The 26,220-nt window shown below is 34.8% G+C and overlaps 1 protein-coding gene across 1 annotated transcript; it reads right to left on the reverse strand.

Annotated features, from left to right (window-relative positions):
• Window positions 1–667: 667 nt before the first annotated feature.
• Window positions 668–25,181, reverse strand: CATSPER3 (cation channel sperm associated 3). The gene is made up of 7 exons (XM_044661870.1): window positions 25,093–25,181; window positions 20,829–20,982; window positions 17,855–18,094; window positions 15,299–15,481; window positions 14,025–14,165; window positions 5,766–5,885; window positions 668–829 (listed from the first exon to the last, which is right to left on the reverse strand). The coding sequence occupies exons 1-7, from the start codon at window positions 25,179–25,181 to the stop codon at window positions 668–670; spliced, it is 1,089 nt and encodes a 362-aa protein (XP_044517805.1).
• Window positions 25,182–26,220: the final 1,039 nt, after the last annotated feature.

The following is a 26,220-nucleotide window of genomic DNA, read 5'->3' on the forward strand; positions in this document are numbered from 1 at the left end:
CTAAACATGTCATTCCTTGCTTAATAAACTCTAATATCTCCCTACTACCTCTAGGATCAGATTTTAAATGTTCTGTTTGACATTTAAAGCTCTTCATAACCTGGCCCCTTCCTACCTTTCAAGTCTTCTTATTTCCCTCTGCATTTTCTGATTCAGCTAAAATGGCCTACTTGGTTGTTTCTGGTCCAGAATCTTCTATCTCCTATTCTAGTGTCTTTCCATGCTTTCCCTTTTCCTGGAATGCTCTCTCTCCTTATCTCCATCTCTTAGTTTCTCTGACTTATTTTAAGTCTCAGCTTAGATTCCACCTTCTATAGGAGACCTGAAATTATTTCCTATCTGTATATCTTCTGTCTGTATATCATACATATATGTATATATATATATATATATATATATATATCTTCTTTGAATCTACTTATTTACATAGTTTCCTCTATCAGAATGTGAGTTCTTTGAAAATATAATTGCTTTTTCTTTATGTCATCACTTATCAAAGTACCTAATATATTACAAGTACCTAAATACATTTTGATCAATAGAAACTCTAACCCCGAAAGAAGTTCCCTTGAAAATAAAAGGACTTCTAGTTCATTTAAGTCATTTTGAGCTAGAAAAAAGTAAGTTTGGGGCTAATGACCCAAGTGCTCAAGAGCATGCTCAAGACCTACCTCAGAACAGTATTATCTTGGTTGTCTAGTGATGAAAGGTAAATATCGATGAAGGGAAGGGTAGCACAAAAATCTTCCAAAACCATGGGGTCCGTATGACTCAGAGACTTCTTAAAACCTCTGACGAGGTCACTGAAAGATTTATAAGTTCTGCCTTTCTAAAGAGAGAGAGAAAACATCAAAAGAAAATGAAGATAATGATGAAATCTGTAGGTTCTATATGATGTTGGACTACCACAGCACAATTAATGAAATGAAGATGTAAACAATTCTATTTAGATCTGGCTTTATTTGTGTGAAAAATAATTTGTAATTGTGTTCATATATAATTCCTGGATTTGTCTTAGTAAGTGGATTTCCAAGTATTCATATGGTCTGAGTTATTTCAAGTGGAATTTCTCTTTCTATCACTTCCTGATGGATTTTGTTGGTAATATATAGAAATGCTGATGATTTGTGTGGGTTTGTTTTATATCTTCTAACTTTGATAAAGTTGTTAATTATTTCAGCTTTCTGTTAGGTGATTCTTTAGGATTCTCCAATTACACCATCATATTGTCTGCAAAGACTCATAGCTTTGTTTACTCATCACAATCATTATTTACTCATAATTCCTTCTATTTCTTCTTCTCTACTTGTTACACTTCTAGTACAATGTTGAATATTAGTGGTGATAATGGCATCCTTACTTGACCCCTTAACTTCCTGGGAAGATTCGTTACAGATCATACTTACTGATGGTTTTAGACAGGTTTTACTTATCATTTTTTTTCTCCTAAAACCCTTACCTTCTGTCTTAGAGTCAATACTGAATATTGGTTCCAGGTCAGAAGAGTGATAAGAAATGGATGATGGGCGTTAAATGACTTGCCCAAGGCCACACAGCTAGGAAGTGTCTGTGGCCAGATTTGAATCCAGGACTTTTTGTTTCTAGGCCTGAGTCTCAATCTATTGTGCCACCTAGTTGCTCCTACTACTACTTATTGCTTTAAGGAAAACTCCATTATCCCCATATTTCCTAGTGTTTTAATAGGAATCAATGTAATATTTTATCAAAAGTATTTTCTACACCTCTGAAGATAATCATAGTTTCTGTTGGTTTTTTTATATGGTTGTAAATTGTGCTGATAGTTTTCCTAATATTGAGCCAGCCGTGTATTTGTGTTCTAAATCCCACTTGGTCATAATGTACAATCTTTATGATATGTTGGTGTAATCTTTTTGGTGGTATTTTATTTAAAATGTTTGCATAAATACTCATTAGGGAAATTTGTCTATAGTTTTCTTTCTGTTTTTGATGTTTCTAGTTTGGATATCAACATTATATTCATGTCATAAAAGGAATTAGGAAAATCTACTTCTTCAAATACTTTTCCTAATAGTTTATATAGCCTAGGAATTAATTGTTCTTTAAATGTTTGGTAGAATTCACTTGAGACTCTATTTAGTTCTAATGACTATTTTGCTTAGGGAACTCATTGATGACTTGTTCAATTTCTTTTTCTAAGATATTGTTATTTAAGTATTCTATTTTCCTTATCTGTTAATTTGGGTATTTATATTTTTGTAAATATTTATCAACTTCACTTAGGTTGTTAGATCTACTGAAATATAATTGGGCAAAAGAGTTCCTAATAATTCTTTTATTTTCATTTCATTGGTGAATTTCATTCTTTATATTTTTGATACTGGAAATTTTCTTTCTTTTAAAAATCAAATTATAACCAATGGTTTACCTATTTTATTTTATTTTTTCACAAAATCAGGTTCTTTTTTATTTATTAGCCCAATGGTTTTCCTCCTTTCTATTTTATTAGTCTCTCCTTTGATTTTCATGATTTCTAATTTTGTGTTTAATTGGAAATTTTAAGTTTGTTCTTCTAGGTTTTTTTAGGTTGCATATCCAATTCCTTGATCTATTCTTTCTCCATTTTATTGATGTAAGCATCTGGAAAAAAGACATTTTCTCCTAAACACTGCATTGTCACCATTCCATAAATTTTGGTATGTCATCTCATTGTTATAGTTTTCTTTCATGAAAAGACTGATTGGTTCTATGATTTGTTTCTTGACCCACTCATTCTTTAGAACTATATTATTTGGTTTCCAATTAACTTTTAACCTGTTTCCATAACTCTTTATTAAACAAGTCTAATTAGACAAAAGGAGGGAAATGCCAGTTTTAAAATGTTCACATGTAAAGGAGTGTCCCTATGCTGTGGATAAACTCAAACATCTCTTTTAGTTGTCTTTGGACTGTAAAGGTATCTCATAGCAAAAACTGACCTGAAAAACTCATCAAGGAGGAATAATTTAAGAACCAATGGACTATTTGAATATTCTGACTTTTAAAAACCCTAGACATTGTATTTCAAGAAATCTGAAAACTACCCAGATCTCTTAGAACCGGAAGTCAAAGTGGAAATAGAAGGGATCTACTAGTCATCTGAAAAAAAAGAAAAAGGAAAACTCTCATGAACACCATATTCAAAATTTCAAGTTTCCATATTAACAAAAAGTATTGCAAGCAGTCAGAAAGAAAAATCCAAATAGCAAAGAGTCACTTTTAGGATCACACATGATTTAGTAACCACCACTAAAAAGAAGCATAGGAATTTAGATTACAAAATTGCAGAAGGCAAAAGATATGGGCCCACAGTCAACAAATTAGGGAGCAAAATAAAGTGTAATGTTTTAGGGATCAGGAAGGGGAGGTGGGCCTTTAATGAAATAGAAAACTAACAAAGATTTCTTATGAAAAAGCCAGAACTACATAGAAACTTTGAGGTTCAAACAAAGAAGTGAAAAACAACATGAAAAGGTATATATGAATGGACAATGATAAAGGACTTAGCAAGGATAAACTATTTCTATTCAGCTATGGAGAACTGACATGTGCCCCCTCTGAACCCTAACATCATCACTGATTATAAAGGAAATACAATTAGACAAGGCCCAGGAATGGTTGTTATATCTTAATGATCTTAAGGGGGAAATAGAAAAAGAAGGGAAGAGAAATGCAGTTGTGGGAAGGGAAAATAAGGTTAGGAAAAACTATCTCATATAATCAGTATTTCACATAATCAGAGTACATAAGCAGACATCTACACAAAAAAGGAGGGAGGAGGGCCTGAGAATTGAACTTCATTCTCATCTGAGCTGATTAAATGAAGAATACACACACACACACACACACACACACACACACACACACACACACACACAAAACTGGGCACAAAAAAAAGTTTCACTCAACAGAGAAATAGAAGGCAAAAGGAAAGAGAGGGTAAGGAGAAATAGAGGGAGGATGTGTTAAGGGAGGGATTAGTCCTAAGTAAAACAACTTCTAAGGATATACGAAAATATTAATAACTTTCAAGATGTCAAAGAATGATAATCTGAGGGAGTGCCTATAAATTGAGGAGTCAATGAACAACTTATGGCATGTAAATGTGATGGAATACTATTGTGCTAAATTTGTAACAGTGTAATGATCAACCACAGTTTCAGAGGACTAATGATGAAACATAGAGCCCATTTCCTGAAAGAAGAGGACTCAGATTGTAAATTTTGAGATGGCACAGTTAATGGGAAAAGTAGTTTTGATTGGATATACATATTTGTAATGGTTTTTGTTTTCTTGTGTTATTAACTGATGATTTGGGATGTGAGAAGGTAAATGACTGATTCAAATATTTATTTTATTTTAAACATTTTATTTAAAATGTTTTAAAGGCATAGGTAAAACTTTTTTAAAGAAGAGCATCAGAATCATAGATTATGTGTTAGAAGAGGCCATCAAATCCAACCCCCACATTTTAGAGATAAGAAAATGGAGCCACTGATTAATTAAGTAAATTGCCTAACTACTAGAAACCTGAGAAGGGATTTGAACCCCAGATCTTACTAACTCCAAATTTAGTGCTGTATTCTCCTTGCTATGCTGCTTCTTCAGGAATGAGCTGAAGATTGGGAAAAATTCCAAGAACAATAATTTAAAAAGGACTTTTAAAGTTATGTTGCTTTTTTGGTGTTGATTGACATCAGCCTTTAGGTAGATGGATAGTGGCATACTGTGACTATACATCTTTGGCCTCTTTCTGTCCAAAATTTCTATCACTTACTTAGATGAAGGAATGAATGGCATGCTTTTCAAATTTTCATAGATGACAGACTTTGGAGGAATCACTAAGAATATCTTTTTGTATGTCAAAATGAGAAGTCAAGATGACTTTTCCAGGCTCAAGTTATATATGTAAAAGGATATCTTTATTATAATACAAATGTACAAATGTATTAATGAAATCACCTTTACAAGTCCTAGGGATCTGGATAAACAAGAATGCATATAAGAAACTTAGATATATTCATGGACACAAACCAATCATAGAGGCATAGTAATCAAAAAATTAATGCAATATTAGGCTGCACTAATAAAAGGTATTATGTGCAGAATGAATGACATGACAGTCATACTTTTTTTTGTCTTGGGCAGACCATGTTTGAAGTTATGGTATTGAATTCTTTGCATCCCATTTTAAAACAGAGACTGTAAATGTGGAGGATCCCCAAATAAGAACCTAGAAAACAGAATGTTTATATGGCACATAATCCATAATCATTTTTTTTCAAATATTTAGAGTGGTCTTCATGTGGAAGACTAATTAGAATTATTGTTTTGCTCTACATGGTAGAATTTAGAATGGAAGTAAAAGTAGTCACATGTTGGCTGAATGTAAGGAAAAATCTAAACCATTAGTGCTATTTAACAATGCAATCAGCTAATCAAGTAAGTTAGCAAGATTTTCACCCTCAAAGCTTTCAAGTTGTGACTATCATAAATATGGGTTGAACTAAGTGGAAATGAAGGATTCTATTGACTCTGTGATTCTATAATTCTGTGACCATTGTAATTTTTAAAATCATTCTAAACAATTGCCTCTGAAGTATTTGTGAATAACTAGGTTGAAATTATGCCACAAGCCTATCTGATAATATCTGACTTCCCCCTTCTCCCATGTTTCTTTTACACCCAGGTCAACACCATAGACAGAATTAGTTAATCTAGTTTCATCTTCTGTCAATATTATGTACCTCTTTGTGCATGAGTATATTGATTTCTTCCTGCTGCTTTTTCAGTACTTTTTGCTTGTCTTCTATAAGAGCCAATTGTCTCTCAGTGGACAATACCTTTGCGAATTTCTTGATCGAATCCTAATCAGGTAAAGAACAGATTCTCTCATTAGATAATAAAGCTTTAAAGGTATAAGGGACCCTAGAAAACATGTAGCCCAACCACTTTGTATCATATAAGGAAATTGAGGTCCATAAAGGGGAAGAAGATATTCCAAGATAAGCACCTTGAGTACAGGAACTGGTTTTTTATTTTGTATTTTATCTTCAGTACCTTGGACAGTACTTCACACAAAGAAGCATATTTCATAAATGTCCATTGAATATGAATCTTCCTGAAGAGCTGAGATCCCTGGATATTCAGGCTCCAAATGGTAATAAAGATGGTACTGAAGATGGTATTCAGGTGGTATTGAAGACCAAACCTGGATCCCTAGGCTCCAAATCCAATGTACTTTTCACTACATCATGATGGCAAGTTAGGTATGACAATGGTCTTTGTTAAGTAAGGGCAGTAACCTTTGTAAAGTCATCAACATGCCCCAGTTATGAGGGGATTTAGAGAAAGAAATGCTACTCCCCTATGCTCCCTGGTTGAAGTCCTAGAGAACTCTTCCCTGAAGACAATAAATTCTCTGGACGTTTAACTTCCTTTTCTCCTGTTTGCTTCTTTTACTCTCCCTGTTTCTTATATATACCTACTCCCCTCCAGTTATACCCTTCAAAGCATACAGACCAGACTAAACTCTCAGAAGTTTGCTGAACCTTAGAGAAGGCACTGATTAAGTACACTTTGGTATATACTAACTTTTTATTTTTCTTATTTTTTTTAATTTCTGAACCTACAAGTTTTATTTTTTTTGTTTGTTTTTAAATTTAATAATATTTATTTTTTAGAAAAGTTAACATGGTTACATGATTCATGTGCTTACTTTCCCCTTCACCACCCCCAACCAAAATCCCCCCTCAGCCGATGTGCATTTTCACTGGTTTTAGCATGTGTCATTGATCAAGACCTATTTCCAAATTGTTGATAGTTGCATTGGTGTGGTAGTTTCAAGTCTACATCCCCAATCATGTCCACATCAACCAATGTGTTCAAGCAATTGCTTTTCTTCTGTTTTCCACTCCCGAATTTCTTCCTCTGAATGTGGGTAGCGTTCTTTTCCATAAATCCCTCAGAATTGTCCTAGGTCATTGCATTGCTGCTTGTACAGAAGTCCATTACATTCTATTTTACCACAGTGTATTGGTCTCCGTGTACAATGTTCTTCTGGCTCTGCTCCTTTCACTCTGCATCAATTCCTGGAGGTCTTACCAGTTCACATGGAATTCCTCCAATTTATTAATCCAGTGAGCGCAATAGTATTCCATCACCAGCATATACAACAATTTGTTAAGCCATTCCCCAATTGAAGGCCATACCTTCATTTTCCAGTATTTTGCCACCACAAAAAGCACGGCTATAAATATTTTTATACAATTCTGTTTATCTATGATCTATTTGAGGAACAAAGCCAACAATGGTATGGCTGGATCAAATGGCAGGCATTCTTTTATAGCCCTTTGAGCATAGTTCCAAATTGCCTTACAGAATAGTTGGATCAGTTCACAACTCCACCAGCAATGTATTAATGTCCCAATTTTGCCACATCCCCTCCAACATTCATTACTCTCCCCTTCTACCATTTTAGCCAACCTGATAGGTGTGAGGTGATATCTTAAGAGTTGTTTTGATTTGCATTTCTCCAATTATTGGAGATTTAGAACACTTTCTCATGTGCTTATTGATACTTTTGATTTCTTTATTGGAAAATGGCCTATTTATGTACCTTGCCCAATTATCAATTGGGGAATGGCGTGATTTTTTTATACAATTGATTTAACTCCTTGTATATTTGAGGAATTAGACCCCTGTCAGTTTTTTGTTATGAAGATATTTTCCCACTTTGTTGTTTCCCTTCTGATTTTGGCTACATTGTTTTTGTTTGTACAAAAACTTATTAATTAGATGTAATCAAAATCATTTACTTTACATTTTGTAATTTTCTCTAACTCTTTCTTGGTTTTAAAATCTTTCCTTTCCCAGACATCTGACAAGTATACTATTCTGTGTTCACTTAACTTATTTATAGTTTCCCTCTTTATAGTCAAGTCATTCACCCATTATGAATTTATCTTGGTGTAGGGTGTGAGATGTTGATCTAAACCTAATCTCTCCCATATTGTTTTCCAAATTTCCCAGCAGTTTTTGTCAAATAGTGGATTTTTGTCCCAAAAGTTGGGCTCTTTGGATTTATCATACACTATCTTGCTGATGTCAATTACCCCAAGTCTATTCCACTGATCCTCCCTTCAGTCTCTTAGCCAGTACCATAATATTTTGATGACTGCTGCTTTATAGTATAGTTTAATATTTGGTACTGCTAGGCCACGTTCCTTCACATTTTTTTTCATTATTTCTCTTGATAGTCTTGATCTTTTGTTATTCCAAATGAAATTTGTTATAGTTTTTTCTAATTCAGTAAAAAGTTTTTTAGTAGTTTGATAGGTATGGTGCTAAATAGGTAAATTAATTTGGGTAGAATGGTCATTTTTATTATGTTAGCTCTTCCTACCCATGAGCAATCAATGCTTATCCAATTGTTTAGGTCTAACTTTAATTGTTTGGAAAGTGTTTTGTAGTTGTTTTCATATAATTCCTGTGTTTGTTTTGGTAGATAGATTCCTAAATATTTTATATTGTCTAGGGTGATTTTAAATGGTGTTTCTCTTTCTACCTCTTGCTGCTGTGATGTGTTGGAAATATATAGAAATGCTGATGATTTATGTGCATTTATTTTGTATCCTGCCACTTTGCTAAAGTTGTTGATTATTTCTACAAGCTTCTAAGTTGATTCTCTAGGATTTTTTAAGTATACCATCATATCACCTGCAAAGAGTGATAGCTTAGTCTCCTCCTTGCCTATTCTGATACCTTCAATTTCTTTTTCTTCTCTAATTGCTACTGCTAGTGTTTCTAGTACAATGTTGAATAATAGAGGTGATAATGGGCATCCTTGTTTCACTCCTGATCTTATTGGGAAGGCTTCTAATTTATCCCCATTGCATATGATGCTTCTTGATGGTTTTAGGTATATACTGTTTATTATTATTAGGAAAGGTCCTTCTATTCCTATACTTTCCAGTGTTTTCAATAGGAATGGGTGCTGTATTTTGTCAAAGGCTTTTTCAGCATCTATTGAGATAATCATGTGATTTTTGTTTGTTAGATTGTTGATATGATTGTTGATATGTTGATATGGTCAATGATATGTTGATATGGGTATAAATCCCACCTGGTCATAGTGGATAATCCTCTTGATCAATTGCTAGAGTCTCTTTGCTAGTATTCTATTTATGATTTTTGCATCTATGATCATTAGGAAGATTGGTCTATAGTTTTTTTTTCTTTCTTTTTGATCTCCCTGGCTTTGGAATCAGTACCATATTTGGGTCATGAAAGGAATTTGGTAGGACTCCTTCTTTGCTTATATCAAATAATTTGTATAGTATTGGGATTAGTTGCTCTTTGAATGTCTGATAGAATTCACTTGTGAATCCATCAGGCTCTGGCAATTTTTTCTTAGGGAGTTCTTTGATGGCTTGTTCAATTTCTTTTTTGATATGGGATTATTTAGGTATTCTATTTCTTTTGCTGTTAATCTAGGCAGTTTATATTTTTGTAAATATTCGTCCATATCTCCTAAATTGTTATATTTATTGCCATATAATTGGGCAAAAGTTTTTAATGATTGCCTTAATTTCCCCTTCATTAGAGGTGAGGTCTCCCTTTTCATCTTTGATACTGTCGATCTGGTTTTCTTCTTTCCTTTTTTTATTAGATTGACCAGTACTTTGTCTATTTTATCTATGTTTTTTTCAAAATACCAGCTTCTAGTCTTATTTATTAATTCAATAGTTCTTTTACTTTTGATTTTATTAATTTCTCCCTTGACTTTCGGTATTTCTAATTTAGTTTTCATCTGGGGATTTTTAATTTGACCTCTTTCTAGTTTTTTAAGTTGCATGCCCAATTCCTTAATCTCTGCCCTCCCTAATTTGTTAATATATGCACTCAAGGATATAAATTTCCCCCTGAGTACTGCCTTGGCTGCATCCCACAGTGATTGGTAGGATGTCTCATCATTGTCATTCTCTTCAATGGAATTGTTGATTGTTTCTATGATTTCTTCTTTGACTAACTGGTTTTGGAGAATCATATTATTTAATTTCCAATTAGTTTTTGATTTACCTATCCAGGTGCCCTTACTAATTATTATTTTTATTGCATTATGATCTGAGAAGGCTACATTCATTATTTCTGATCTTTTGCATTTGTTTGCAATGTTTCTATGCCCTATTACACGGTCAATCTTTGTGAATGTACCATGTGCAGCTGAAAAGAAAGTGTATTCTTTTTTGTCCCTATTTATTTTTCTCCACAAATATATTAAATCTAATTTTTCTAGGATTTCTTATCTCTTTCTTATTTATTTTTTGGTTTGATTTATCTAGATCTGAAAGAGGAATATATAGATCTCCCACTAGTATGGTTTTACTGTCTATTTCCTTCTTGAGCTCTGCCAGTTCCTCCATTACAAATTTGGATGCTATGCCATTTGGTGCATACATATTGAGCACTGCTATTTCCTCATTGTCTATACTGCCTTTTATCAGGATACAATTACCTTCCCTGTCTTTTTTAATCAAATGTATTTTTACTTTGGCTTTGTCAGAAATCATAATTTCCACTCCTGCCTTCTTTTTCTCATTTGAAGCCCAAAAGATTTTGCTCAAACCCTTTACCTTAAAAATGTGTGTGTCCCCCCGCCTCATATATGTTTCTTGTAGACAACATATGGTAGGATTTTGGTTTCTCATCCACTCTGCTATTTGCTTCCTTTTTATGGGCAAATTCATCCCATTCATATTTAGAGTTATAATTACCAGTTGCGTATTCCCTAACATTTTGGTATCCTCTCCTAGTTCTACCCCTTCTTCTTACACTATTTCCTTTTAAACCAGTGGTTTGCTTTAATCCAGTAACCCTTGTCCCCTCCCTTGATTTACTTCCCTTTCTACCCCCTCCCTTATTATTCCCCTCCTTTTATTTTTAAAGCCTAATGAATTCCTTCCCCCTTCTTCTCCCCTCCCTTTTTTGACCTCCCCACTTCCCTGATCCCCTTGGTTTATCCCTTCTGACTTTCTCAGTACTGTTAGATAGAGTTTTATATCCCAATGGATATAGCTACTCTTCCCTCTCAGTGTTAATTACACTGAGAGTAAGGTTTAGTTATTACCTCTTAATGTTCTCTTCCTCTCCTTCTTATAATAGTATTCATCCCTTCCTCTTCCCATGCCCTCTTTGTGTGTAATAGAATATCCTATTTTTCTTATTCCTTCAAGTTTCTCTTGGTGTCCTCTACTATTGACCCCCCCCTTTCCCACCTCCAATATCATCTTAGACCATTTAATATTCCAACCTCTCCCTATGAATAATTCTTCTGATTACTATAATAGTGAATACTATAATAGTAAATAGAGTTCACTACAGAGAATTATACATAACATTTCTCCACATAAGAATACAAATAATTAGATCTTATTGAAGCCTTTAAAGAGGCAAAATTTAAAAAATATGAGTTTTCTTACTTTCCCTTCTGTTTCTTATTTACCTTTTCATGTTTCTCTTGATTTTTGTGGTTGGATATTAAACTTTCCATTTAGTTCTGGTCTTTTCTGTGCAAATACTTGGAAATCTTCTATCTTGTTGAATGCCCATACTTTCCCCTGGAAGTATATAGTCAGTTTTGATGGGTAGATGATCCTTGGTTGTAGACCCAGTTCTCTTGCCTTTCTGAATATCATATTCCAAGCTTTGTGGTCTTTTAGTGTGGAGGCTACCAGATCCTGTGTGATCCTGATTGGTGCTCCTTGATATCTGAATTGTCGCTTTCTGGCTTCTTGTAAAATTTTTTTCTTTTACTTGGAAGCTCTTGAATTTGGCTATTATATTCCTGGGGGTTGTCTTTTCTGGGTCTAGTGTAGAGGGTGATCTATGGATCCTTTCAATGTCTATATTGCCCTCTTGTTGTAGAACTTCAGGGCAGTTTTGCCGAATGATTTCTTTTAGTATGGAGTCCAAATTTCTATTCATTTTTGCTTTTTCAGAAAAATAAATGATTCTCAAATTGTCTCTTCTAGACCCATTTTCTTGATCTTTCAATTTCTCATTGAGATATTTCATGTTTCCTTCTATTTTATCAGTCTTTTGACTCTTTTTTATTTGTTCTTGCTCTCTTGAGAGATCATTGTCTTCTACTTTCCCAATTCTTGTCTTTAGAAACTGGTTTTCTGCTATAATCTTTTGATTTTCCTTTTCAATTTGGTCTATCCTGTTTTCTAGCTGTTTGATTTTGGTCTCCAATTTCCTTATCAATTCTTTTGATTTGGGGGCATCTTTTTCTAATTGCCCAATTCTAGCCTTTAGAGACTGGTTTTCCTTTTCAATCTGGTCATTTCTGGTCTTCAATTTACTTGCCTCACTTTCTAATTGTGAAATTCTGCCTTTTAAACTGTTATTTTCTTGCCAGAGCTCTTCCAGCTTTCTCATAATCTCAGATTTGAACTCTTCAAGACTTTGTGACCAGTTTTCATTTTTGGGGGGAAAGTTTTGGATATGGTTACTTGTTTGTTCTCCTCTGCTATTTACTCTGTTGTCTGGATTTTTTCCTTGTAAAAGTTGTCGAGTGTTAAAGGTTTCTTCTTGATCTTTCTCTTCTGGGGTTCCTGTGTCCGGCTTGCCATTTTTAGCCCAGCACCCTCTCTGCTTTATCCTCACGCCCAGTGTCTGTCTGCGCTCTTTAGGGTCCTGAGGTCTCAGGTCTAGTTGTTCTCAGGGTCAAGCCTCCTGGTGGTTCCCTTGCTTTTTACTCTGCCCAAGGCTCCTTTAACAGTCTCAGGGCACTGCTTCCACAGTCATGCACCCCTCTGCACTGGGTCTCCACCCAAGGTCCATGCCTGTGCTCAAGATCTGTGTCCATGCCTGAGCTCACGGTCTGTGTTCAAAGTCCATGGGTTCTTTAGCCTCTTGGGGTCTTAAGTCTTGCTGTTCTCAGGAGCAGGCCCTGATGATGCCAGGTAGCTGCCAATGACTTAATGGGTGCCCCAAACTTGCTCTAACTCTTTTGTACTGGCTTTGGCACTGTAGGTGATATGTGTGTATGTGGGGGGAGGGATGGTTGCTCAGCTCGCATTTTAGTGAGAGCTATTTCACTCCCTTATAGCATGGAAATGGCCTGATTCCACGTATCTTCAATGCTGAGCCCTGTTGTGGGGTCCCTTCGTTCATCTGGATTTGTTTTTATGTCTTCTTGAGGAGTCCTATATACGTGGGTTAGGAGAGGTCAAGCAGCTGCTTTTTACTCTGCCACCATTTTAACCCAGAAGGCCTATACTAACTTTTTAAAAACTGTAAGTCATGAGACTGATAAGGCAGCTTTGGTTCAATGGAAGCAGGTCAGCATTAAAAACTTTAATCTAGCCACAGTTTTTGCTACTAAATCACTGTGGGACTCTCAGTGAGTCATTTGTCACTTCAGGGCCTTATCTTCCCCATTTTTCTCATTAAAACGTTGGACTATGGTTTCTAAGGACACCTCTATTTTGAGATTAAGTGCCTGTTATGTATACTAACTGTGTAAGTAAAATTATTCCATATTAAGCAGAAGACATCATATCCTTTCAGAAATGAAAAGGTTAAGGAGTTAGTCACCCAAGGCTTTCATTATTGCCCAAATCCCCATTTCAAAGGAGGAGGAGAAGGAGAAGAGGATTTGAATTGGACAAGGGTGAGTTGTATACTGCACACAAACCTTGTCATTCCATCACGGTCCAAAAACCAAGGACTAAAATGCTAATGATACACTATTACTTCCCACCTTACCCTCTTTCAAAGAAAGATAGGACTAAGAGCCTTATGAAAGGAGAACATTTCCTTCGTGATGACACTTTTTCACACGTTCAGTTATTTCTCTAACTCATCCACAACCTAATTTCTTTCTGGGCTTTAGTATCTATGAGTGTTCCAGATAGAATGTGTATTCTCTATTACTCAGGCTGCCACCTTTCCCACTGCCTAATATATTCCCTGAAGGACATGACATGATTGGAACTCACCTCTGTGTGAATGATCATGACAGCAACAAACATACTGAGGAACACAAAGGAGCCAATCAAAATGAAGACAATGGTAAAAGCCCTGCTCCACATATATCCCCGTTTATCCAGGACTCCCTGCAGATCTGTCCAACCATCCACCTAGGAGGAAAGACAGAAACCTAGAGTCCCAAACCAAAGGAATTTCCAAAAGCTTTTTAATCCAAACCCTTGGCCTCTGGTGAGACTTTCCCTTTCCTTGTCTCTGAATCCCACATCTGAAAGGTCTTTTTATTCAGAGAAGATGATTTCCCAGGGCCATCTGGAACTAAAAACGGAACAGTTAGTGAAACAGAAAAAAGTCTCTCATAATAGGTCTTTGAATCAATTGAATCCTCTACCCCAGTATAATCTCTCTGGTCGATATTCAGATCTTCAGGTAGACAAATATAGTGACTGCATGCTGGGAATGAAACCCTGGGTTTTGGGAAGAGAATTCATTGATCCCATAAAGGTACCCTGAGCCAAATGCTAATTAATAATAATGATGATAATGATAATAATAATAGCAAGCATTTACATAATACTTTAAACTTTTACTTGTATAAAATTTATTTTATATATTATAAACAATATATAAAATATAACATTTATAATATTTTAATATTATAATAAAATATATTTTATATTTTGTAAAATATAAAATAACATGGGGGCAGCTGGGTAGCTCAGTGGATTGAGAGCTAGGCCTAGAGACGGGAGGTCCTAGGTTCAAATCCGGCCTCAGACACTTCCCAGCTGTGTGACCCTGGGCAAGTCACTTGACCCCCATTGCCTACCCTTACCAATCTTCCTCCTATGAGACAATACACAGAAATTAAGGGTTTAAAATTAAAATATATATATATATCAAATAACATATTAAGTATTAAATATATTATTTATATAAAAATTAAACATTTCACAAATATTCTCTCATTTGCTTCTCATGAAGACTTTGGGAGGTAACTGCTATTATTATTCCCATTTTTCAGAGTAGGAAACTGAGGTAGATGGGGTAATTAACTTCCCATAGCTAGTAAATGTCTGAGGTGGAATTTTAACTCTGGTCTTTATGACTTCAATCTCAGTGCTCATCCTTTGTGCTGCCTACAATGCCACTAAGACCAGTAAATCTCTTTCCCAAAGTGTCTCAATTCTCAAAGAGGAAGACATTTGCTTAATAGCTCTTTAATTGATCTTAGGGACCAGTTGCTCTGGGTACAAGTTCCTCTGAGAAAGCTTCATACAATTACCGTGGTCAAGCTGAAAAGGGTGAAAAAGGCCACAGCAAGGTTTCCCCAGTTTTCCATATCAGCTTCCTCACTTGTTCCAAACAGACAAAAGCCCAAGATGGCAAAGATGAACATCAGCAGGAACAGCAAGACCAGGACAGAAGTCACAGTGCAAATGGTCTGTCCTAGAGCAGAGATCAATGTCTATGAAACAGAAAGAATAGGAAGAGTAAGTGTGGAGAGCTTTCCAGATTAAACAAGCCCCCTAAAACTAAAAAAGACTAAAAATGAGACATCAGAACTAAAAACAAGTGAACAAAGAGGATCCAGTCAAATGAGGCCTGTGCCAAGTGAGGGGGCAAATGTTTCTTTCCTTGGTCCTAGGACTGAATCAACCCCAGGCATGAATTCAAATCAACTGAATTCAAACTTTTATTAAGCAATGACTATATACAATAGCACTTTCGTAAACTCTTTGAAAAGGCAGTTGTAAATAGAGATTGTTTTTATACTTCTTTTGATGAAGACAAAGTTTATTTTACAAATTAGAACCAAGAATCTGTTCCTGCCATTCATCCCACAATGGCCTCTAGGTTCTCTAAATATTTAAAAGTATAATGCAGTGGAAAAGCCATTGATTCTGGGATCAGAGGACATAGATTCAAATCCTACCTCTGGATTATGTGAATTTGAGTAAGCTATTTAAGTTTAAGCTCCATGAATCTCCTCATTTGTAAAGTCAAAAAGTTGAACTATATCAGTGATGGTGAACCTTTTAGAGATGGAGTGCCATGCCCATCCCACCACAAAGACCTTGTGCCATGCCCACACAGAGGAGGGAGAAAGTACTTCCATTGGGCTGCTGAGTGGGTAAGGTAAGGAATGTCTTCAGCAAGTGGAGAGGGTGGGGAGTGGCCTGAGCACTTTGTTTCCCTCCAGTTCTGTCACCATCTTCCCCTCTGTGCACTCCCATTGAGCTGCTGGGCAGAAGGGCAGGTGATGTGAAAAAAAAAATGTCATCAGGTATGGTGGAGAGGGGGAAGGGAGCAGCTCCACTCAAGTCCCTCTGCCTTTCTAATAACAAACTCTGGGGTGGGGGAGGATTGAGTGGGGAGGGCAGCCACATGCCCACACAGAGAGTGTTCTATGTACCATCTTTGGCACCCATGCCATAGATTCACCATTACTGAGCTAGAGTATGTCCAAAGGCAGGGCAACCAAGATGGTAAAGAGATTTAAGAAGTCATGTAATAATCATCATGAGTTGTGGCAGCATGGCATAGTGAATAAAATTCTGGGCTTGGAGTCAAGAAGATCATGGTTTAAAGCTTTCCTCAGACACTTACCAGCTGCGAGACCCTGGGTAAATCTCTTGAACTCCCTGAGTAGTCTCAATTTTCTCATCTAAAAGATATTGGAGTCGGATTTGATGACCTCTAAGTTCCTTCTTTATAATTCCTATATTCATATTTATATAATTCCCATGAATCTGTGATTTTATGTGTGTTCAACCTATAGTAAAGCAGGGAGAGGAGGAAGAACATGCTAGCTGTCTTCAAATAATTGAAGGACTGCCATGTAAAAAAAAAAGTCTTTTTTTTTTTTGTAAAAAAAAAATCTTTAAGAGATTTAGAGATTTAAATGTCATATATTCTGTGTTCTAATAACCCTGACCTCCTTGCTGTTCTTCAAACAAAATACATTACATCTTCATACTGTGAGCATTTTTACTGGCTGTCCCCCATCCTTGAAATGTTCTCTCTCCTCACCTATGCCTCTTGGTTTCCTTAACTTCCTTCGTGTCCCATTTAAAGTTCTGTCTTCTGCAAGAAGTCTCTATCTGTTCTCATAATATTGTTGTCTTCTATATGAAGCAACTATCTGCTTATTTTTCCTATATTTTGTTTGTGCGTAGTTGTTTACACACTGTCTCCCCTATTTTGACTTTGAGTTTCTTGAGAGTACAGATCATCTTTTGCCCTCCTTTGTATCCCCAGTACTTAGGAAGGACTTTATAAATGCTAGCTGACTGACTGACTGACTGAGTACAAGTCTAGTATTCTGGTCTACTACTCTATGTTACCTTAAAAAAATTACATTTATTCCTGCTACACAGGGAAGAATTTGAAAAAGTTGGTAGAAGTTATAGAAGGCAAAAAAGTCTTGATATAAAGGGGAAATGGCCAAATAATTAGAGCTTTCCAAAAAAAGGAAAGGTAGTGGGTTCTCTTCTCATTGGAGGACTTTGATCAAAACCTGGATGAGCACTTGTCAGATGTATTATAGCGAGGTTACTTCTCATGTCCTGTCAACTCAGTTTTTCCATAATAGTGGTAGAGGAAGAGAAATGGGCAGGAGGAGGAAGAAAAGGTGAAAGAAGATGAGGATGAGATTGATGAGAATGATCCCCTATATAATATGTGCAACCACATGGAATAGATTTCATTACAATCAAAATCATATATTACCTTATTGGCTAATAACTAACACTTTGGACTTTATAAATTCCTAGACACAAATTTCTTCTTAAATATCCATTCCCTGTGTGAGGTTATGTACCCAATCAACCCTCATTACCTTTATTCCTCGGCTGTAGGGAATGAGTTTGAGAATTCGAAAAGCCTGGATACCTTCTGCTATATTTAGATATCCATACTCTCTTCGGAAATTCTTCCGCAGGTATTGAGGAAGCCAAAGGATGATGATAATAACAACATCCAACACATTGTATCCATTCTGCCAATATTTCATGAGATCCACATAAAATTTGATACAGAACTCAAAATAATAAACCGCATTAAATAGGACGTCTAATACCTGAAAGAGAAAATAGGATATTCATAGTTGCTCTGAAGTTCCAATGGCAGAGGGGTCTGATAGGTAAAAAAAGTCAAGGAGGAAAATGCAATGTAACAATGGATAACTACCCACACTGTAGCATCATGTAGAGTGAGCTGCCTCACTCATTCCAATCTGCTCTGACCATGGCAGGTCTACATTATATTCTCAGAGAAGGGACATTACCAGATGCTTACCCTGAAATTCTCCAGGAGGTCCCAGGGATAAAATTGTTGTGGGAAAATAAACTTCCTGGTGTGCTTACATTTACACAAAGCCTAAGACTCACAATAATGACACATTCAATCTTAAATAGCCATTTACTCAACAATAAAGCAAAAAGGCTAACATCACAGATATTCATATATTTAAAGGAAAAAAAGGATATTAAATGCATCACAGTGGGCACTAAGTCACACTCTCCCACCAATGCACTCTTCTTTTTCCTCTTATCTTTCTGGGTTCCAACTCTAGCTCTCTACAAATAATTCTCCCTTAGTTTATGATTGGTAATCAAATTCTCATCTTCTGTTTAGAATCAGATAAATTACATTTCTCTCATAATCATAAAACAATTCTGATATCCATCTTTGTATTATATCAAAGCTTATCACAGTCAAAAATAACTAACTCAGTACTCTGTCTCCATATAATTTTCTCTGAGCAAAGTAAGCAACTGAGCAATAACAGACTCTCCACATGATAGAGCAGCACGTTAAAGTGACACTATCTTACAATAATAACATCTCCTTTTTTTAATTCCTAGAAGACTATCTAAACCATATAAAATAGCTCCCCAGTTCTGTTATACTGATTCTTTCACATATGTGTGTTTTGTCTTCCTGAGTAAACTTTGAGAGCCCTCCAACAGGGATGATGCCTTCTTCTGTCTCCTCTGGGATATCACCAAAACATTTTTGGCCAGATATGAGTTACTCAATGAAAGGTAGTTAATGAAGTTATTCAGCATTCAATACGCACATATTCAATATCCACAATGAACAGTGCACTCTTTAGGCTCCTACTCATTCATTTGACAGCTTCATTGTATTACACTGAAATTTACAATATGAAAAATACCATTCTATTATGATTTAGGTTAGAAATACCAATTATCAAGGCATATGCCCTTTAACTTGAAATACAGATTCTATGTAATACAGCATTACCACTAATAGACTATTCTCTGTTATATACAGATGGATGCATTCTTTTCCCAAGATAAATGTTTCAAACCTTTTCCTCTTTATGGGCCAGAAGTAGTGGTATATTCATTAATATTATCATAATACAAATGGAATATTATCATTTCAGTTCATAATTAGATATTTCTCATCCCTAGGGACCTCAATGAAAGAAAGACTATCAGAATCTGCTCCCTACTATCACTTCCAGATTCCTCAAAATGTAACTCCTCCTCCTTTGAGATTCACTTCATCTATCTGTACCAGCCTCTCCATATCTTGGTTGTTTTATTTTCTGAGCTCTAAAGTCATTCTCCTTTTCTAAAGGAGGTCGGTTCTTCTCCCCCTTAATTCCTGCCATTGTATTTGGAAATTCAAGATTCATATTAATCTTCTGGCCTCCCAGTTCATAAGCCTCTTTCACTCCCATTATCAGTACCATCACTCTACCTTAGCTACACAAAGGAATAGTCTTAATTTGATCTTACCCATCATTTCTAACTATTTAATCTTAAAGACATAATTGAAATTCCTCTGTTAGACCATAACCTTTCATTCTTCCATTTTTTCCTCTGTCCCACTCTTGAAACTATTTTTCAATATCATCATGACTTATGGTCACCCCATCTCTCCCACTTTTTTAATCCATGATTTTTAAAAGTCGGACTGGTCCTATAATGAGAGTATGAGCTAATTGATAACTAGTTTATGTGCTTAAATGGTACCCATGACTTGAAGAGCAAAAGGAAGGTCTCAGCATTTAGGTGGACCTTCTGTGGTGAATTTATGGGAAAACACAGACAATGGAAGTGCAGGATAGGTAGGCATAGATGTCATGATCTGCATTGTTGGAAAGGATGTTCTAATAATACAACCACATGTCCACAGTACTAATTTTGCATAAAAAGAATAATGTAAAAGTCCTTTATAAATAAGAAAAGATGCTTTAGTATTGTTTGTTATTTTGATAGTCTCCTATATGATTATTTGTTGAGAATGAATATATTCACATTGTTTAAGAATGCAGTAAAGGGATACATTAAATCATATTTTTTCAGATGGTGAAATAGTTTTCTTCTAGGAGGGCGACTCATTAACTTCTACTGGAAGTGGAGATTATTCATTAGTAAAATTTTGTTCTACTTTCTTATGGAGCTCAGTCTTATCTATAAAACTTTAGATCAGTAGTGTCTGAACTCTAGTAGATCTCAAAGATTTGGAAAGGCCATGAATTCATGTGAGGATTAGTCTAGCTGAATGCTGAAAGACTTATTCATTATTAGAAAGTAGTTTTAAACTATAGAAACTCATGATTCTCTTCACAAAGGCTTGGAAAGTTTGTGATCTATATGAATATACATAAAGGGAATATTTACACCAAGGGAAAGAACCTCTATTTCCTATTAGCTCACATTTGGGGCTTTTTGAGTCTAACTTCAGCAATTTCCCAATGCATAATGTGCCTTAAAAATATCTGTACCTTTCCAGAAAATAAAAAATGTGAAAGTGTTCAATCACATATTTCTTACCTCAAAAGCAAAGAAAAAGTTGTATCTAATATCATAATAGGTCTGCAAAACCATGCACACAGCATTAAATGAGACGGTACTGATCATAATCAAAGAAAAAAGGTGGCCTTCTAAAAATCTTCTTACATAGTTACAGCACTGAACATCTCTCCTCCTGTCAAAAAGTTGCATAAAACAAAATGTGGTTTACCTTACTTAAAATTTTCTATAGCACAATGCTACGCAAAAAAATTTTACATATAATAAAGTCTTCTTCCATGTACATATTGAATAACCCAACACTACCTTTGAAATATTAATAGGGTCAAATGCTAATGATTAGACTGTAGTTATAAGGACATTTTTCCCGATTTTTATGAAACTAACTTTCTGAAAAAAAAAGGAAATCATCAGTCTTCTAGAAAATATACACTTGAGTATATTTTAATATAATAAAAATGTATTTAATTCCAAAAACTAGTATTATTTGCATGGGAGAAACACTAGAAACTTTCTCCAAACAAATAGTAATAATGCAAGAATGCCTATTATCCCCACCATTATTTGATAGTTCTAGAAATGCCAGCAATAGCATCCAGAAAAAGAAATGAAAGGCACAAACATCAGAAAGAAGGAAACAAAAAATATCCCTATATGCTGTTTAGAGTTTGCTTAGAAAATCCTCCCAAATCAGCAAAAAACTTTGAGATAATAGTTTCTAATATAGTAGAAAGATGCAAAATAAACCCACAAAAAGTATTAGCATTTCTCTTCACAAAACCCTGGAGGAAACAATGAAGTGATACTTTTCTAAATAAATAAAGAATGCAGAAAACATCTAGGAGTCAATCAATGAAGATTCATTCAAGATTTACAAAAAATAAATATTTAAAATTCTTTAAGGAAATAAATAATTAAATAATCATTGTTTATGCTTGAACCAAGCCAATAAAATAAAGAGTAATACTATCAAATTTATTTACAAATTTAGTTTTATCAAACCACCACAGAAACATTTTATAAAGTTAGACAAAATGATAAAAAAAAAATTCACTTGGAGGAACAAAATATCTCACATCTCAAAGGAAATTATTTTTAAAAGTTGAAATAGAAAAATAGCAATTCCAGACCTTAATTTATTTTACAAAATAATAGTAATGAAAATAATTGGATATGGGTTAAAAATAGAAAGATAGATAAGTAGGAGTGGATTAAATAAACTAGAATCATAAACAACCTCAATTAGTTCAGTAAGACTGAAAAATTATTTACTTGGGAAGGATTCCCTATCTGATTAAAAAAAAACTATGTGAAAACTTGAAAGTGAGTTAGCAAAAAGTAGATTTCATTTTTTTTATTTTTAATTAATTTTATTTTTTTAAACCCTTATCTTCCATCTTAGAATCAATATTGTGTATTGGTTCTAAGGCAGAAGAGCAGTAAGGGCTAAGCATTGGGAATTAAGTGACTTGCCCAGGGTCACACAGCTAGGGAGTGTCTGAGGCAGATTTGAACCTAGGACCTCCCATCTCTAGGCCTGGCTCTCAGACCACTGTGGCACCCAGCTGCCCCAAAAAGTAGATTTCAAAAAGCAACTTATACCTTAACCATATCATGGTAAGTTTCATATGGATTTTGTGGTTGTGATTCAATTCAGTCCTATCCAACTCTTTGTGATCCATTGGACACCAAGACCTTCTATCATCCACTTCTATCATTGGACACCAAGACCTTCTATCATCCACTAAATCCACCAAGCCCATATTCATTGCTGCCATGTCACTCTGCTATTGCCTTTTCTTTTAGTCTTCAGTCTTTCCCATATCAGGGTCTTTTCTAAGGAGTCCTATCTTTTCATTATATTCAGAGGGTTACTGGACTTCCATAAATAAAGGTCACAGAATGGAGCTAACTTTCATCAGTATCCATGAGGGAAGAATTCTTGACCAATCAAGAAATAAAGGAGATCATGAAAAATAAAACTGATCTTTTTGATTAAATGAAATTGAAAAGCTTTTGTAAAAATGAAATCAATGCAGGTAGGAGAAGAGAAATTGTCAGCTTGGGGGAAATGTTGTTTTCATCAGGTATCTCTGATAAAAGTCTAATATTCAAGAACTACAGGAAATTAACATAAATATTTAGCCAAAACCTATTCCCCAAGGGATAAGTGGTCAAAGGATATGAGCAAATATTTTGCAAACGAAATGTAAAGTATTAACCATATGGAAGATTGCTTCAAATGCCAACCAAAACAATTGAGATTTTCCTCATTCTCAGCAAATTAGTAATTAAATATGGACATAGTCAATGTGGAGAGGCTGTAAAAAAGACAAACATATTGTTAGATTAACTGATAAAGCCGTAATTCATTGGGCCAATTGAAATTGAACAGGATAAAAAGAGAGAAAAGGAAAAATGGGTTGGAGGGAAATACACAATTAGTAATCATAAGTCTGAATGCGATCTAACTAATAAAAAAGGAGTAAGTAGCAGAACGAATTGGAAATCATAATCCAACAATAAGCAATCCAGAAAGACACATACAAAGTTAAAATAAGAATATGGAGCAGAAACTATTGTGCTTCAGCAGAAGTTAAAAAGAAATTGAGGGGACATCCATCAATTTGTGAATAGTTATACAAATTATGGCATCTGATTGTGATAGCGTACTATTGTGCTATATAAGAAATAATGAGGGGGATGGTTTCAGAAAAACATAGGAAGTGCTATATGAACTGACATGAGCACAACCAGGAGATCATTGTACACAGTAATAGCAATATTATACTAAGGTGTGAAAGACTTAGCCACTCTGCTCAATAAAATAATCCAAGAAAATTCTGAGGAACTCATGCAAAAAATGTTTTTCACCCTCAAGAAAAAGAAATTATGAACTCAGTGCAAATTAAAAGTACAATTTTCTCACTTTCTTAATTTTTCTTGCTTTTCTTTTGGGTATTATATGGCTAATATGAAAACATGTTTTGCATGTATAGTTGATTAGGGGAGAGGAACAAGAGGAAGAGAGAGAATTTGGAACTCAAAAATAATTTTTACATTAAAAATGAACAAATATTTTTAAAAGAAATTCAAAATTATACTTTTGAAAAAGTCCATACCTTTTGACTCAGAGATCCTACTGCCAGGCATACACCCTCTTCTTTGATCCAAGGAGGTTCATTACAGAAATAAAGGTCCCATGTATACCAATATAATTATAGCAGTACTTTTTGTTATAGCAAATAACTTGAAATAAAATAGGTGCCCATCAATTAGAGAATGTCTAAACAAACTGCAGCACATGAATATAATAGAATATTACAGTACCATGAACAATGGCAAACAAACAATTCAGAGAAATATAGGAAGAGATATTTTACTCCACATACGTTATTAAGCAGAACCAATAAAATAATATACACAATTATAATTATATAAACAGAAAGCACAATAAAATGAAGTATTGTACAATTAGAAGGCACAAGTTTGTCTCCAGAGATTTGAGAAAAAGTGATTTTTATTGAAGAATGAGGGTTCCATGGGATGTGGTCATTATGTTGACTGGTTTTACTGATCTTTATGATTTTAATTTTTAACATTTGTTATAAGTGAATGCTCACTAAATTAGGAAGGAGGAAGGGATATATTTAAAAATTAGAGAGCTGTAAGAAGCAAAAGCATCAATTTTTCAAAATCCCATAGTAAAATATATGTTTGGTTTTAAATTTAACCCAATCTAAGATGAGATCTATTTGTCCTATCCTGCTATATCAGATAAGCTTTTAGATTGTTGACTTGACAACACAAAGTCAATTATTTGTTATGTCTGTATGTTTTTTTTTAAAAAGTGACTCAGGGACAGTTAAGTGGTTTAGTGGATTGAGAGCCAGGCCTAGAGATGGGAGGTCCTAGGTTCAAATCTGGTCTCTTCCTCCTAGCTGTGTGACTCTTGGCAAGTCATTTAATCCCTATTATCTAGCCCTTACTGCTCTTCTGCCCTGGAAACAATACATAGTATTTGCTTCTAAGATGGAAGGTAGGTTTTTGTTGTTGTTTTTTAAATATGACTAATTTTTAAGCAGATTCTGAATATATATTACATTAGCCCTCCCACAGACATATAATAACCAGATTTAGAAAACACATATATTAGTCCACAAAACCCTAAGACAGGACCATATAAAAACAAAGTAAGCTTTCCTATTAAGGTAAGCAGTAATTCCAAGTCCATTTGAAAAAATACATATCTTAAAATATAAAAGGTAAAGGCATAGACACTTACCTGTATTGCTTGACTCTTAGAAAAAACCTGGAAGATCTAAAATCAAAATGTGAACTGGAAAACTTTTTGACAATATTTGCTTTATCCATCCAACTTAATTATAACAATACACTTTGGGATTTCTCCAAAGATCTAGTTTAGCCCAAAGGACAGCAAAGGAATGTTCAGGATGGGAATCTTCACTTTATGAGGTCACTTCCAAGATATTCTAATATGTCTGAAACAGATTCTTTCAGACTTATTTAAATACACTGCTCCTGCTTCACACATATATCCTTTATCTCCACAGTTAGACTATAAGCTTTTCAAGAATGTACCTCAGTGAAACTAGTAAATAGTGCATGGTATGAAATGTGATAGGAATGTTATTACAATGGGAAAATTTTAATCACTGAATCTCAAACTTGGAAAAGTACCTCAGAGGACCTCTAGTATAGCTTATACCTAAGAAAGAATATCTGCTACATCAACAAATAGGCTTCCAGCTTCTAAGTGCAATTATGGACAGTCCAATCACTTTTGGACAACTCTAAGTTAACAAAAAAAAGCCTAACTCTTTAACACTTTGCAATTATTGATAATTCCTCCTTGCTTTATTTCCTGATGTCAAGGAGAACAAGTCCATCTGGTAGGCATGTACATACCAGAAGTAGTAATGTCTCTCCTATGTTCCCCATGCTAAACATCCAAAATTCCTTCAAGTCCTCTCCCTGTGGTGTAGTTTCTAGTGCCATCACTATTTTGTCATACAAGTTGACTTCTTATGACAGCATTTTATCCAGACCAAAAAAGGATCCATTAGGCTTTGTTTTAAAATAGAAAAAAGGGGGGGGGAAGACTATTTCTTGAAGAAAAGTTAATAGAGACTTCATGTAAACAGAGTGGCACCATTAGTATTTTACAAGCAATCCACCATCATAATAAGAAAAGTCTGTCATAAGAAGTACTTTTAACCAAGAAATGAGGATGTCAGCATTTCAACCTACTATCCTAACATCAGTTTCTCCACAGTAATAATCAGACCAGCTCAAATTCAGTTACATTAATCTCACAGACATACAATAGGTCTGTGTTTGAATATTGCCCCTAGGATGCCAATAAAAGTGAATAGTGTTGGTTTTGGGACCA

This window comes from Gracilinanus agilis, chromosome 2, assembly GCF_016433145.1.
Source record: "Gracilinanus agilis isolate LMUSP501 chromosome 2, AgileGrace, whole genome shotgun sequence".
NCBI classification, from domain to species: domain Eukaryota; kingdom Metazoa; phylum Chordata; class Mammalia; order Didelphimorphia; family Didelphidae; genus Gracilinanus; species Gracilinanus agilis.